General features: G+C 35.6%; 1 protein-coding gene and 1 long non-coding RNA gene across 2 annotated transcripts; both read left to right on the plus strand.

Annotated features, from left to right (window-relative positions):
- Nucleotides 1-714: 714 nt before the first annotated feature.
- LOC140150144 (serine/arginine-rich splicing factor 2-like) lies at nt 715-13,040 on the plus strand (the record flags this gene model as incomplete). Its single annotated transcript, XM_072172147.1, has 2 exons — nt 715-1,091; nt 12,950-13,040. Coding segments are annotated over exons 1-2 (357 nt in total), but the record flags the coding sequence as incomplete, so codon positions are not given.
- On the plus strand, nt 13,041-16,425 carry LOC140150829 (uncharacterized). The gene is made up of 2 exons (XR_011858853.1): nt 13,041-13,099; nt 13,837-16,425. It is a non-coding gene; the product is annotated as an uncharacterized lncRNA (long non-coding RNA).
- The last annotated feature ends 619 nt before the right edge of the window (nt 16,426-17,044 follow it).

Genomic DNA, 17,044 nt, shown 5'->3' on the forward strand with positions numbered 1-17,044 from the left:
TCTTAAAAAACCCTCAAATTTTGGAATTCTTAATGTCATGATATTTGACTGTGGGTAAAAGAGGTTATTTAATTAGTAATTAACAGTTGAACTAAGATAATCCCTATTCAATCCTGTGTAAGGCATGAAACTATAGGCCTAAATTGGCTAATTACTCATTATAGCAATTTGGCAAAAATATGAATAGAAGGTATCATTTGCTTGCTTAATTCGAGTGGTGTCCTCGAACTGTGATGGCTTTCCACAACTTCCTGTCCTCCATTGCTGTCTTGAAGTCTGCCTCCAGTCCAGTGTCATCTTGCAGGATGTCTTTAATAGGTCAGAGCAGGTCTTCCAGGTTTCCTCCTCCCATGCTTGGGTATCCAATGAACCATTTTTGATGCGGGCTCCTCACTTCTGGAACAGTGGCCAGCAAACCGGATTCTTCTTTCCCTGATCTTGTGACTTATTTGGGAAGCCTCTCCATTACATTTACAAAATTATCCATATCTTGAAAAGTATTTATGTTATGTTTATAATTTTGATATAATTTTAAAGCTTATTTTCTCGCTTATTTTCTAGTGCTTACATTTTTTATTCAAATCATGAAATGTCAAAATGCCACTTGTTCCTGATTCTGTCAGAACGGGTCACATAATTTATAATATGTTCACTGACTGAATACAAGCGACATTTGTATCTTACTGCACGGAAGTGCGCTTAGCGCTTCGAGCCCTGTGAAAATTGTCAGTGAGTTTCGCCATTTTGTGAAGACACTCGTGTGCGTGTGTGGTAGCTACTCTTCAACTATTTTGCTTAATTTGAGTGAAATAACAAACTACCGAAATGTCTCGAGGGCCCCCAGAAATTGAGGGAATGACCTCTTTGAAGGTGGACAATCTCACATTCCGCACAACTCCCGAAGATCTTCGCAGAGCTTTTGAAAAGTATGGTGATGTTGGCGATGTGTACATACCGCGTGATCGCTTCACAAGAGAAAGTCGAGGGTTTGCCTTTGTGCGATTTTACGACAAGCGGGATGGTGAAGACGCTATGGAATCAATGGATGGTGCTATTTTAGATGGTAGAGAATTGAGAGTACAGATGGCAAGGTGGGCAAATCCACGGTAACAGGATTCTAATTCATACATAGAAAATGATGACAAAAAATGTGTAGAATAAAATCAATTTAATTTAAATGAATAAATTCAATTTTTCATGTTAAGGCAGCTGTGTACTCCCGGGGGGGGGGGGGGGTATTCAAATTTTTTTTGGGTAGGGGTGTGCCTCTGAAGATTTTGAAGTAGGACCCATGGCTATACCACTTCAAACCTGATTTTTACTACCGATGCATATACCAACATAGAAACAACACCCATGACTGTACCAGTTGAAAAGAAAAAAATACCACCCATTCTTAGTCAGTGGGAGTGGTCTAGTTCGTAGACACATTTTTGATTGGACAATCGCAAGATTTGGTGCCGTTTATCAGGCCGTAGACGCACCCCACGTCATCATGCGTCTTGATAATGCTTTACACGCTTGTAGAGGTGCGGCGTATGTATCGCGCTGTATGCGAGACTAGTGCGGAATACGCGACGCGCTAGCAGTACGCGTAACAGAATACGTGAAAGTTGTAAACAAGTTTCGTTCATTTTATAATGTGGGGAGTTTTTATAACGGTAACTTAGTTTTTGCTTTAAAAATTGTTTACAGTTATTAAAATAATATTTAACTGACTAAGAATGAGAATAAGCGACAGGAATTTTTATTTTGCCTATCCTCTACCTATGATAGGCGACAGGCAGGTCCAATATTTTTATCGTAGTGGATACCGCTGCGCCGCATCCACTACTCAAAATATTGGACCTGCCTGTCGCTCTATCACACGGTAGAGGATAGGCAAAATAAAAATTCCTATCGCTTATTCTCTAATTGATATACCCACCCCATATACTGACCCATCCATATACCACCATAGGCCTACGTTTAGAATACCGTAAAAAAAATTCATATATTTTTTATTTCTTGTTTACCAGTACTGTATTTTGTATTTTTTTATTCTATTTATCAAGTGTATATCATTTATTAATTATTATTATTGTGTTTGTTAGGGGTGGTGCTATAATTATGTGTACCGGTACCCCCGGTGGTGAATTATTCTGTCGGTCCGTGCCACGTCACTTCCGGTTGATGATGCGACTCACGGTCGAGTGAAAACATTCGATTTTTGTTGATGATTTCTGTCATTGGTGTTATGTAAATTTTGATCGCAAATAGTCAGTGGAATCAAACAACCGTTTCTAAGTCTTCAGAGTGGAAGAAACTTACTTGATTTACCGCTTATATACTGACAGACTTAAAATTAAATTCAATGGTCGAGTGTCGCTTTTCTCCGAAATTGAGGGTCACTCCAGCAACATCGCTATGTAGCCTCCTTCACAGCCGGTTTCTGTTGTTCACAACAAACCGTGAGCCACATGCAGTTTGGGCCCGAGACTAGAGATAGCCCGGATGTCCGACCGACAGAATAGGGGGCAAAGATTTTTTTGGCAGGCCAAAAGGGGGGCGATTTTGGCAGAACATTTTGATAATACACCACCCCGGCCCGGGTACACATAATTGTTGCACCACCCCAATATTTTGTAAGGCTAATGAAAGTTGACTCCCAGTTTCCCGTTACCCGACTCCGGTCAGAAAAAAATGCCGATCAAATATTTCATTATTTTCCATTATTTCATTATTTCACATTTTTCAAGTTTTTAAGAAAAAAAGGATAGTTTTAATGTCATCTTTCACGTCCGACACGTATTTTTTAAGCACTTTTACGCCGACCCTGACCGGCCCGAATAGTTTTTGCAAACGCTGGGTTAAACTACGTGGTAAAATGGCGATATCGTAGGGCGCATTTACTGGAGACTAGCAATTCCCTGCATCTAAGTTTCTCCTACCACTAAATGGATAGACCGAACACAAAGAGAGGCAGCCAAGTTCGCGGGAACCAGCGTATGAACAAATATGAAAGCATTTCTACCGTGCACTATGTAGCGCGCTATATATAGACAACATCAAAATAAATAAAATAAATCAAATTTGAAATCAAATTTATTCTGCTTTTCTTACAAATATATGTATTTAATAAAATAAACTTATAAATAAAATGATTTATTTGTCAATTTCTTGCATGGTTGTTTTATGTGCAAGTAGACAAACTAATTTCCGTATAAATATTGCTTCCAAAGATGTGCTAGTGGAGAGTAAGTTTGGTTTGTAAAAAGTAGTGTGCAATAGAACACACAGACACAGTGTATTTATATGGAAAAGTGGTTCTCCAAAGACTCAGCTGAAGACTATCATGGACTTCTGGTGCTTTCATATGTTGCACAACCTATAGGTTAATTTGAAGATTCCAAAGAAGATGTGCTTAATTAAAATTTGTTTTGAAGACTAAGTTGGTAAAATATTTGAGTGAAGCATGGTCATTAGGCCTACAAGGCCCCTATACTTTATTATTTTATTTGGGCCTCAAAACATTGCATTCCGTAATTAACTTTGCACCGATAATGAAAGTTTGAAAATAATGAATAATGAATAATGAAACAGTCACCTACCCAGTCATGAAAAACTATGTAACGGGAAACTGGGGATCAACTTTCATTAGCCTAATGAATACAAATCCAAAATATATTTATTCCAGGTGAGCGAAAAATAGTGTAGTGTTGAAGTTAAACTCTTGAATCATTTTATCTACCACTACGTATAAATATCCACTCGTATATTTATTGTTGTTTTGTTTTCTCAGTTTCCTAATTTATGTTCGTTTGTCTTGTAAGTTGTAGGGGCCAATATGTAGGCTAGTTTGTAACAAGTATTGTGTAGGGAAAGATGATTCTTGCACTTATTTACATTTTATTTAACAACATACAAAAACCACGTAAACATGTAAATGGCACAGCTAGTGCCCCCCCCATCATGGCCATTGGTTCATACAAGGCAGTCGATTGACGGAAGATGTTTTTATGAAAAAAAAAATGGGTGAGCAATAGACAATATTTGTACCCTGCATGGTGAACAGAAAAAAAAATCAAAAATTAATAGAAATTTTGAACATTTTTGAATTTTTTATTTATATTTTTTTTGTACGGTAGGCCTACCTTTTTTCTTTACACTCATGATTTATTGAAATTTTAAACGAATTTAATATTCATGCATTTCTGTTCAATGCAATTGCAATTATCATTGAATTATCGAACCAAAACAACATCAATTTGACCCATGCATATCGATCGTGTATGATCTTGGCAGTGCTATCGCGTGTCGTGTCAGCTGAATTCGGCACCAAAAATAAAACTCAACTTTACACTAAAAACTTACCCGATTGTTGAAAAACCCTATTTATATGATTCGATCATTTAAAAATCGTCAGTTAATTTACTTAGAGTTTGCGATCTCGAGTTCCGAGAGGCAAAACTGACTTAAAAAACAGCGATGAAAATATTGCTGTTGCAACTTCGGTACCGATAGTTTTTCAGTGATTTATCAAAATTGGCTGGGGTAAACAGAAGTAGTGCTGGGCTCGCATATACTACACCGGAAGAGTGTCGCCATCTGTTTGCAATGACAACTCAACGTTTGCTAATCGGACTATCAATTGATTTGCCCAGCTCTGAATTTATGGTTCTGATTTGCCTTATTTCGATAGCGATTTACCTTATTTGGACAAACGATCAGACAATTTATTTTCGTGAAGTTCATGCAAGTGAGTTGAAAGATTTTCGGGGATTTTCGACCCATTGATATACCAAAATCTGATTTAGACCCCATTTCAATACCAATTTTAACTTACTACCCATGCGTATACCACAAAAACGGAAAAAATAAGGGGTCATTGATATACCAAGCTGACGAAAATGCGACCCATGTTTGCGGCACATCCCCGTATGGCCATTTGTACTGAGTACCCCCCCCGGGGTGTACTCTCAGACATGCATGTAGTAAAAGTGCAATAACTTTGTAATTATTCGCACAAGACATATAAAAGTATACATTTTTATGAAGGCAAGACATCAATAAATCTTAATGTAAATACAGTAGGTAACCCAGGCAAACCTTAGTTAACACATTTGCTAGTCAGTCAAATTCGCCGACAATGTCAATGCATTTTTACATAGAAATTTAAAACAAGTGCCCGAAGAAAGAAACCTACATAAATATGTTTTCTATACTTCACTTGACCCAAATATATGATTTTTTATGGTGATAAGCCACCCGCACATGGAATTTTAGAGGGATTTGGATAGCTTCCATTAAAAAAAGCTGCTATCATAATGAGACTAAGATCTAGAAACACCTCCGAAATGCCGTTTTGGGGAATTTTGCTAGCTGAAACTTTTTGATGAAAGTCAATCTTTGACAAGATGTAACTTTGCTACGGAAAGTGCTATGATAAAATGGTTTTCAGTTTTGGCTTTGTTTACTCAAGGCCAAGGGCTTTAATTTGATATATAAAATGATGCAGTTTGATGGCAAATTTAAATTCACCTAGCATACCTAAGTGGCCATGCGTTTTGAGTTGGGCCAGTAAATAGGTGGAGATGTTACATGCGCGCGGCATTTTAGGGTTCATCTTTTTAATTTTCTCAGTTAATATGCATCCTATGTAGTTAAATTTGGTGTCAAATGAAAGCTTGTGATGAGACCAATACAGTAAATTTTTAAAAAGTTGTAAAAAGTTATTAACATTTGAATAATTTACATCTAATTAGCATAATGTGTGGGGTGGAGGAGGATCAGGAGGAGGAGGATCAGGAGGAGCAAATTTAATAAAAGTGACCACCAGGGGTCATACAATGCAAGAGGTCCATTTCTTTTTTCACATTTTTACAATTCACTTTAAACTGCATACTATAACACCATACAATCATATTCCAGGTAATTTAATTTGCTTTGAGAAGCAATTTTGCATATTTTATTTTCCGTTCGGGTTACACATTGAAGTCAATGGGAAAATATGCCTTGAAAGAGGCTGGCGCAAAATCATTTTAATTTTATTGAACCCTATGATGTTATATATATATATGTATTTAAAGCTCTGAGTGAGAGGAATTCAAATATGGAACTTTTAAATATGTGGGGTGAAGCTAACTTTTTTTTTTAATGTGTCATTTTAAAGTGCATTTTTGGGTTCCTTGGTTCATCTGCAGCCAGAAAATGTATACTTTTATATATGTTGGGTATTTTCACAGTAAAGGGTGTAACTTTTGATTTTTTGGGTCAAAATTTCAAACCACTTAAATATGTTTCTGTTTACTGAAATCATGCATAGAAGCAACTTAAATTCCAGTAAAATAATGTTTCAAGGCTTAAACCTTTTGATTTCTAATAAAAATTTGACATTTCCATAACATTTTGGTTAAAATCTAAGAAAAAATGTATTTTACATAACCTCAGAAAATTATGACATGAAAGCTGGAATACATGTGAAATCCCATTCCAAAGTAAGTCAACAGATATAAGTTAAATTTTATACCAAATTTCCAAACCTTAAACATATTTTTAAAGTTTTAATTGGGTTCCTAAAATAATTTGAATGTCTAACTTCATGTACAAAATACTACTTGATGAAAGGCTTCAGTTAACAACACAGGTGATCATAAAAGTAAAATATTTGGCTAACCACTACAAGTTGACATAAAAAATAGGTAAAAAATATCACAATTACCAATTTTCATGCTTTGCTTCTAAGTATTGAATTTCAGTTGTGACAAAAATTAAATTATCACAACAAGTCATTTTTTTTGTTTCGGAGGCTTCATGTTGACAATTGTTAAACATTTTTTCACCCATTTGTTAAGTATGGTGTTTTTTGCATGTGAAGCCTCCGAAACAGGCTTTTTTGGATATCAGTATATTTTTCAAACATTAACCATAATGTCAATTTTTTTTTAAATTTATGACATTCTGCACATATCAAGTAATAATTACAATGCAGATATCAGTATGAAACACACCAATTTAGATATGCATAGATGATAATTAATCTTATTGTTGTTTCGGAGGCTTCATTTGTTTCGGAGGCTTCAATTGTTAACGGAAAGTTTGTATTGGGTCCCATTTTCAAACGGTGATATATATCTTTACGATTTAAAACATGTGACTTGAGGATCTACTTTGCTACATTTTGATAAATAGATTTGATGAGCTCTTTTATTTATATTTGTGACAAGCTTGCTGAACAGTTTGTTTCGGAGGCTTCAAAAAAGTTAACGGAAAAACGGCTCTTTGAAGTCAAGATTTTATAAAAATTTTAAAAGCTTGCAAATCGACTAATTTTGTTACCCATTTCAAGTTAAGATAACAACTGTTATGAATCAAGAAGAAGTGAAGAAATAACCAAGAATTATGAACCAAAGCTACACCCACAAAGTTTGTTAACAATTGTTAACGGAAAATGAAGCCTCGAAACGACAAATATCGAAGTCCGGTTCTCAAAAATACAGGGCTGTTCACAATTAAATCTAATGTGGCAGTGTTTACTGAACATATGACTGTACTTTCAGGATAAGAAAAATTATCCATGAACTAACTGAAGAAAACACAGGGTTATACAAAAATGTTACTGTTTTTTTATAGTTTTTCAAAATGGCAATATTAAGTACATTTAAGCCTGCTAAAACTGAACGCAGTAACTCCCAAAGCTGATTATGCTACCCAAGGTAGCTGCTAACTAGATGACTTATGTGGCCAAAAAATCATGGAATTCTGTGGCTTTATTAGAACACTACGGATTAAAATGTTAAAAATCCAAAGTTACACCCTTTACCGTGAAAATGACCATATATGAAAGATATTCATATCTAAACGAAAAAACATGCAATTCTCATCTTGCGAAAACATGTAACGCATTACCGGCCCAACTCAAAACGCATGGCCAAATACAGATTTGGGGTAAAAACAACAATTTATGAAGAAAATCACAAAAAAGAGAGTTTTTGGCAATATTTGTTAGGTACATCATAACAAAAAAACACTCTTTCCAAAATATTTTATTTTGTTTTTAGCTCAATCTTGAGGCTCCATTCCAAAAACGTTTTTTTTTATTTTTTTGATATTGGCCTTATTTTTGAGATATTGACCATACAACGCATCAAATTGAACTTTTTTTTTTTTTTTTACGCCTATTTGCACAAAATGATGCCTAAAATCGGAAATAGACCAAAATATAAAAAAATGAGAAAACCGTTTCTTGAGTCGATCGTGCTTTTTACGATGATCATATTTGCTTACCTATAGATGCTGTATTTATTGAGTTATCGTGTACCTAAATCGTCATTTTACCGAGAAAATGAACATTGAAATAATGGCCGTTGAAGTTTAAAGTGGTCACATTTTGCACTTTCATCGAATCTCACAGGAGAATGCGGCAGTTTTCGTTTTTGTACCTTATATTACGTGAACATCGGGGAAATCCACAGCCCCTTGAGAAGTTTGATCGAAATCCATTCATAACTTGATATTTAAATCGGGGAAAGAACTTAAAAACCCACATTTTATCAGCTAAAACGGAGCCATTTGACCACTAGGTTTTTGTGAAATCAGTGCTTCCGTGGTGTTTCCATAAGATGCGCCAGCAGTATGCAGATAAGCGTTGCGTATGGGTAGCGATTTGTGCGTTAACAAATTGCGCGACACGCAACGCGATGCGTTGTTGCGCCGCTGCGTGTATCCTGCTGGTACAACAAAGATTTTCTTTCCTTTTCAATTTCAAACACGAGTGGAATAGTGAAATAAAATCCTTAAAATATTGCAGTTGGAGTTTACAAATCTGGATTTTCATTCCTTGTATTTATAAAAAACATAACAAAGTACAAACATATCAAAAAAACTCAATTTTGCGAATGAAACAATGTCTAGAGTACACAGCCGCGTAAATGACAAAAATAACAAAATGTGTAGTTCTTGAGGACTATAGTTTTTGTCAAAGAAGAACGGCAGTTGTTAACATTTTCACGTGCAGAGCGTAAACGCGGAAGTGGGGTTCTCATTGGCTGAATCGATCGTCTGACAATCACAGCAACAGACTTGATCGACAAATCTACCTTCTATCCACGACGACACGATAGTTTTACTGTGTGGATAGTAACTTCGTAAGGTAGACAGAGCTAGCATACCGGCCTCCGGCAGAGAAAACAAAGAGACCTGTCGACACTTAAATATTAACAAACGCTAAAAAACAATTTGTTTGATTGTCAAATTTGGCCGCAAAAATTAGCTTACCTCACAATAATGACGAACTGATGCAGGAGTATATGGTCATTTTCACAGTAAAGCCTTTACTGTGAAAATGACCATACATGTATGTGACATGATCAAGGGGAATGAGTCACAATGTTGGCCCTGGTCGAAAATGAGTTTTACATGTGTTTCTAAAGAGGACATTTAGAGCTGTCTGAACCTGAAAACCCCATGTTGATACCAGGGGTCGCGCTAAGTTGCGTTCTTGCGCGCCACGCGCATTTTTTTTCATTTGGGCGCATCTATTCATTTGACTTGATACCAATTGTCTTTGCAAAGTTACATCAATTTATCAATCGCTGAAAACAATATAAAACAAAAGAATTTTAATACTTTCTTTGCCAATATCTCAAAATCAATATTAGCGACATCCGACTCATTTCCCTTGATCGTGTCACATATACTCCTGCATCAGTTCGTCATTATTGTGAGGTAAGCTAATTTTTTGCGGCCAAATTTGACAATCAAACAGGGTGTAACTTTTGCTTTTTAGGGTCAAAATTTCAAACCACTTAAATATGTTTCTGTTTACTGTACTGAAATCATGCATAGAAGCAACTTAAATTCCAGTAAAATAATGTTTCAAGGCTTAAACCTTTTGATTTCTAATAAAAATTTGACATTTCCATAACATTTTGGTTAAAATCTAAATGTATTTTACATAACCTCAGAAAATTATGACATGAAAGCTGGAATACATGTGAAATCCCATTCCAAAGTAAGTCAACAGATATAATTTTATACCATGTTTTGCTATGTTTGTAATTGCAGTTTTGAAAATTTTTAACATCAAGTGTCATTTACATTGGAAATTTCCAAACCTTAAACATATTTTTTTTTAAAGTTTTAATTGGGTTCCTAAAATAATTTGAATGTCTAACTTCATGTACAAATACTACTTGATGAAAGGAACCTCCCAGCCAAGTTTCACAGAAATTGGAGTTATTTTTAGAATTGGCAATTCAAGCGATTTGTGTTTCGGAGGCTTCAGTTTAAACATGGAAGAAAGAGATGAGAAGGAACCACAACGACTTCGATCGGCCAAGTTTTAATCCGCTTATCTATTGACGCATGAAAAGAAAAGCTATCAATGGTACTTACTTTCAATGTATGATCCATTTACCGCGATCGATGCTTGGCAAAATCATTACTGGAAAAAATTTATAACAAACCCATCCACGAACAAACAAACGCTACCCAGAAGTAAGATTATGGAATTTCACTGATGCTCTGAACATGTATAGTAGTAGCTTTGTTTTGGGATCTACAGTCAAACTGTTTTCTTGATCGTGTTGTGTAGAAAATGTCCTATAAAACATCGAAAAGGTAATCAAAATCTGCCGTTTTTTTGCTGAGTTTCATCTTTAGCAAATAAGGTAAGATTTTGGTGACTTTTTCGATGAAAAATAGATGTAAAATGTTCTTAAATAATGCACAATGTTCGGTTGAGTCCGTACATAAAACCTGTTTAATTTAATAGTTTATATGTGTATAATCGTAACTAGCTAACTCGTTTCAGTGCCAAAGACTGCCAACTCTGAGAAAAAAGTCATCAAAGTTCGGAAAAATTGGGCAAAATGGAAGAAAAAGATGTAGGCCATCAATGACCGATGATCACGTCACCAAAGAAAATCCTATAGGGTGCTTTTGCACGGAAGGTCATTAGTTCAAATCATCCTTCACACACGCTCCAGAAGACATGCAAATACATGGAATACAATACCAATCACCTATTTAACGCTGGGTATTGATCAAAGTAAATCCTCATGAATAACAATGTCAACTAAATGTCGGTAAAGGGAGTGGACAAAGTGAATGCGTTCGTTGTGGTTCCTTCTTATCTCTTTCTTCCATGGTTTAAAACAACACAGGTGATCATAAAAGTAAAATATTTGGCTAACTACTACAAGTTGACATAAAAAATAGGTAAAAAATATCACAATTACCAATTTTCATGCTTTGCTTCTAAGTATTGAATTTCAGTTGTGACAAAAATTAAATTATCACAGCAAGTCATTTTTTTTTTTGTTTCGGAGGCTTCATGTTAACAATTGTTAAACATTGCAGAAGTAGTTTTTTTGAGAACAACAGTGTTGGGATCATCTAAGCTGTTATTTTCTTGTGTGTATTGAATCAATGATTCTATGCGGCAGATATTGTAGATTTATCACATGTTAATTTTTTTCACTCATTTGTTAAGTATGGTGTTAACTTGCATGTGAAGCCTCCGAAACAGGCTTTTTTGGGTATCAGTAGGGTGGCCACAATGCAAGCTATTGTGTGTACCCCTGCCTACATACACAAATGTATGGTGAAAATGTAACAGATTCTGCAGCAGTTGGAAAACTTTTGGGCATTTTGAATTCCATATAATTTGTCTCCTAGTAACTTCTGTGCAAACCCGACTACCTAATTACAGTAGATAGAAAATATTCTGCTCGTAATGAAGGTGAATATAGCATTTTTGTACGGTCACGCATAAAAAATTTACGCACAAAATAATTTTTTGTCATCAAATAAAACTATTTTCCCAAAGATGTACAATTATGCTATAGGGCAATTCCACACCAAAGTGGACATGAGAAAAAAATTGAAAAATGCTTAGAACTTTGAAACTACAAATGCTACAATGACACATTTGGTATCAGATGAAAGAGTTCAATGTGCTCTGTCATTTGAGCTATCTTACAGATAATTTAAAATATGTCTACAATGAAATTTCTTCAAAAAACCTGTTTTTTGGACAAATTTTGGGATTTTTTAAAGAAAAACTGCCTCACTTTGGATCCAATTTACACATCCTCATTAAGATGTTGTTACAGGTTTTCTGTACAAACTTGCTCATAGTGTTAACGGAAAGTTTGTATTGGGTCCCATTTTCAAACGGTGATGTATACATATCTCCACTGTTTGAAAACAAGTGACTTGAGGATCTACTTTCCTACATTTTGATAAATAGATTGGATGAGCTCTTTTATTTATATTTGCACAAGCTAGCTGAACAGTTTGTTTCGGAGGCTTCAAAATTGTTAACGGAAAATCGCCTAGATGAAGTCAAGATTTTATAAAAAATTTAAAAGCTTGCAAGTTGGCTAATTTTTATTACCTATTTCAAGTTAAGTAATCAACTGTTATGAATCAAGAAGAAATAAAGAAATATAACAAAGAATTATGAACCAAAGCTATACCCACAAAGTTTGTTTTAAACAATTGTTAACGGAAAATGGAGCCTCCGAAACGACAAATATCGAAGTCCGGTTCTCAAAAATACAGGGATGTTCACAATTAAAACTACTAATGTGGCAGTTTTTACTGAGCATATGACTACACTTTCAGCATAAGAAAAATTATCCATGAACTAACTGAAGAAAACACAGGGCTTTACAAAAATGTTACTATTTTTTAGTACCTCAAAAGGCCATATATATATGGACATTTTAGCCTGCCAATACTGAAGCGCAGCAACTCCCAAAGATGATTATGCTACCCAAGGTACATGTAGCTGCTAACTAGATGACTTATGTGGCCAAAAATCGTGGAATTCTGTAGCTTTATTAGACCACCACGGATCAAAGTGTTAACAATCCAAAGTTACACCCTTTACCGTGAAAATGACCATATATGAGAACTGCACATTTCTCACTAAGAATTCATTTCTCTCTTATCCTTGCCAAAGGTATGGAAGACCAGAAGGCAGACGAGGACCACGTCAAAGATACGGCGGTGGCGGTGGTGGTGGTGGTGGTGGAGGTGGCGGTGGTGGTGGTGGGGGTGGTGGTGGTGGTGGTGGTGGTGGTGGTGGCGGCGGCGGACGGTACAGATCAAGGTGAGTCTGCAAAGGTCTACAATAATGAAAGTACTGCTGAAACAGTCCAGCAAATTGTAACATGTAAATTGTCCATGTTTCATTGACTATTTTAAAGAACATTTTCAGGGTTTACAGAAAATTATTGAATTTGTTTTGATATATTTTAATTTTCCTGGGTTGAAATAACATAATTTCTTAGGCCCTAAGGCATAAGGCTATACTACACCATGGCAAAAGGGCCAAACTAACAAATTGATTTTTTTTGAGATAATTGATTAAAACCGTGCTCAGCCTGCATTGACTTGCATATGGTAACCCATCCTACAAATTATGTAATTTGGGTATTTATTAGTGTGTGAGGGTTAGAATACATGTAGATGTGTTTTATGTTTTTATTAGGTAGATATACATAGTATCCATTGACCTTCCTGTGGTAAAAACTATTTCTCAAAAAATGTTAGTTAGGCCCTTTTGCCATGTGAGGGCAGTATATGTTTTCTACACAAGGGCAAATGTTTAGGGTGCCCTTTGTGAGTGCATGTCCATGATCATGATATATCTATCAGGGCTGGACAAAACATAGGTTTTAACATTTCCCGGGAATTGAAAGCCAAATTTCAAAAATCTTGTATACATAGCAGTATCCGTATCGGGAAGCAGATTTCTTGGCAAATCCTGTAATTTCTTTGGCTCCAATATTTTTTCAGGCAGCCTAATATCCACATTCAAAACTTTGTTTTTAATCCTTTTATCAGGTCACGTTCTCCAAGATGGCGCTCAAAACGTAGCAGATCACGCTCTAGGTCACATTCCCGAAGCAGATCTAGAGGGCGCAGGTCACGATCCAGAAGCCCACAACAGGCAAGCCGATCTCGCAGCCGATCTCCTCGCAAGAGTCCATCAAGATCCCCTTCCAACCGAGGCTCAAAATCACCACATGATTAGACACATGTGAAATATTCGTGGAGACTGGTAGATAAGCAGTTACAATGTGGTGATGAGAGACATTGGTGACAGTGTTCCAGCAAGTATCATGTCTCCGTTAAGAACGCTGCATTCTCAAGTTTTCAAAAAGGTTAAGACCATTTTTAATATTTTTAAGATAACATTCAATGTGTATTTTGTTGATGTGTGACCCATCACATCAAAACCGACTACTTGTCGGCTGGCTTTATTCGCAGATAACAATGAACAAAAATGAGAAAACATAAAGAAAATAAAAGAAATTTGAGCTTGTTTTGCCTCATAAAACAATTTTTTGTGTCTGATTTCAACAAGGTGTCATTTTAAAGCTAAAAAATAGCAGTTTATCTGCATTTTTAAATCTTCATTTTTGTTTCTGAAGACAAGTGGTTGCTTTTGATGTGTGGGTGGGGTCACATATTATTTCTACTGTAGATATGTAATAATTTCTACCGTAGACAGTTGGGCAGGGCTAGGTAGGTGAGTAAGGTGAGAATGAATTATGATTCTTGCAAAGTAATTTTTGATTTGACTTGATTTCTACTGCGTAAATTAAATTTTTAATTCTTCCATGGTATCAGCTATTTGTCTAGCATATAATGCTACATATAATGCAGAAGCGATAAACATTTACGCTGTCAACGCCGATTGGTTGATCAAAGATCATATCATGACATTTGACCCATAGGTCATTGGCGCATCAACCTCACCTCTTCTGTGATCGATAATTGCCTGCGCGTACCCGGACCACAGAAGAATTAAAAAATATACTTTTTGTTTAAAGAATTTACGAGAATCAACTTATTCATTCAAAATTGCAAATCTTTTTCAAGAATCTGTACAAAAATTTATTTGCAGATTCTTTAAGAAATTCTAACTCTGTTTATCGTCCATATAAAAGTCATAACATGTTTAAATTTTGGGGAAATTGGGGAAACCTACATTGGGCTTGTCAATTTGAAATCCATACATCCCGTATGGAAGACATGGTCTTAATCCTCCATACAGGGAGTATGAATTTCAAATGGGGTTACCTGAATGATTGACTCCATTTGAAATCTACATCCCCTGTGTGGGAGATTAAGGTCATGTCTTCCATAGGGGTGTATGGATTTCAGCTGGAATTGCCCATATTTGGGTAGGTATAGTTGGTGCAGTATTTTGTTGTGAACTTATTGATTTCCCTTGTATAGTACACACATTTTTCAGTGACTTTATATCTAACAAAAAATATCTGTTTGTATGGGCATGCCAACTGAAATATTTGTGGTCATCAGCAAACTCAATTAGTCAAATTTAATTAGTACATGTAGACCTGTAAAATTGATTTATGCTGAATGAGGTAGCAGAGCTGACAAAATGTTACAATATTATAGAATTGATCAAAAAGTTACTATTAACATGCAAAGGACACCCGAGCAAATTTTAGCATTCCCTAATAAAGTGGAGCTTAATTTTGGGGAGTTACTTAATCTGGTGTACCTGTGATTTAGACAGATTAGCTTATGGGAGCATTTTTCAAACGTTAGCAAAGTTAAATGGGGAAATTGTATATCCAGGAGCATGTAGCTAAAGTGAAGTCACAATGACTTTGCTGAAGTCATTTAATCACAATTAAATAGGGTCAAGTCTATGAAATATTATGAGAATGATCATGTTTGGAATAGAAAGCTTTTGATTTTGTACAAAAATTATTTTTCATAAGTAAGACCAAAAAAGGCTTGTCTCTCAAACCCGTATGCAGAACAATGTGAAATCCAAACACTGGCTTTTTTTTGTTTAAGCAACAATGGCCTCAAGGAAAAATACAAGCAAAAAAAACACAGTAAAATTCCCAAATTTCACCTTGCTTTATTTTACAAAACAAAAACCTGTAGCACATAGCTATTTGCAAGTGTTTGAGAGGCAAATCTTTTTTTGTGTGTGTGTAAGTGATTCAATATTTGCTCATTTCCATATTATGTTTCTTCCATTGTATACATGTGTGTGGGAGTTCCGTATCTATTTTTTAACTTTTTCTTTTCTTTTAAGGACGGTCTCTCACTTTTCATTGTAATATTTGTGTATTCTCCTGATTTTTTCTGACTTGGTTGGGTTAGATTTACAAGTGTACTAATGAAATTCATGGCTTGATGTAATTTTTATTTGGCTTCATTACCGTACACATTTTATGGGCAGAAATACTTGCTAGACTGTTGCGCCATGTAAAGGCAAAGATTGTAACTTAATTGAATACTAACTTGCATCATTTGTTTGTTTGAATAATAGTACATGTAGTGATGCCTTGATTGAAAAAAAAATCCACACCAAGTCAGAAAAAATACATTTTTAAGAAGTGAAATAAAAACCTCATGCTAATAATAAAGGCTTTAAAAAGGTTGTATGTTTCTCAGTGATTCTAACATGTGTATGTTCTGCTTGTTTCTCTTATTTATTAGGACATGCAGTATATGCTGTAAAAGCGGTACATAGCTGTAATGCCAGAGTTGGGGTTTAGCTGTTAATGTATTCAGACTAAGAATGCGGGTGGAGCTAGCTGTGTGAATGTGCAGTCTGTGCTGTTGCCAGTTATCCTGACACAGGGGGTGCGCAGTCTCACGTTCCAGAATGCGGGTGGAGCTAGCTGTGTGAATGTGCAGTCTGTGCTGTTGCCAGTTATCCTGACACAGGGGGTGCGCAGTCTCACGTTCCAGAATCAATCCAGGGGTGTTATTTGCCTGACTAACCAGAGTATCCAGTCAAAATTGCGGGGTGCTCCGGATTCGTTTCATCTGGGCATGATCTGTGCTGCGTTTTTGCAGAGCTGTTTGCAGTGCCGTACACCACCTGTTTTCTGTTTTCGTAGTCAAAAAAAAGTTAATGAATATTAATTTAAGCAAAACAAAACAAAATGGAAACAATTTCAATAACAAGTTCCATTTCACATGAAACACTTTTTTTCTCAAAATCTTTATTCACTTAACTTTTAAAAATTTCAGAGCTAAATATAATTTCTTTGTT

The sequence above is a fragment of the Amphiura filiformis genome, chromosome 4, assembly GCF_039555335.1.
Source record: "Amphiura filiformis chromosome 4, Afil_fr2py, whole genome shotgun sequence".
NCBI lineage: Eukaryota > Metazoa > Echinodermata > Ophiuroidea > Amphilepidida > Amphiuridae > Amphiura > Amphiura filiformis.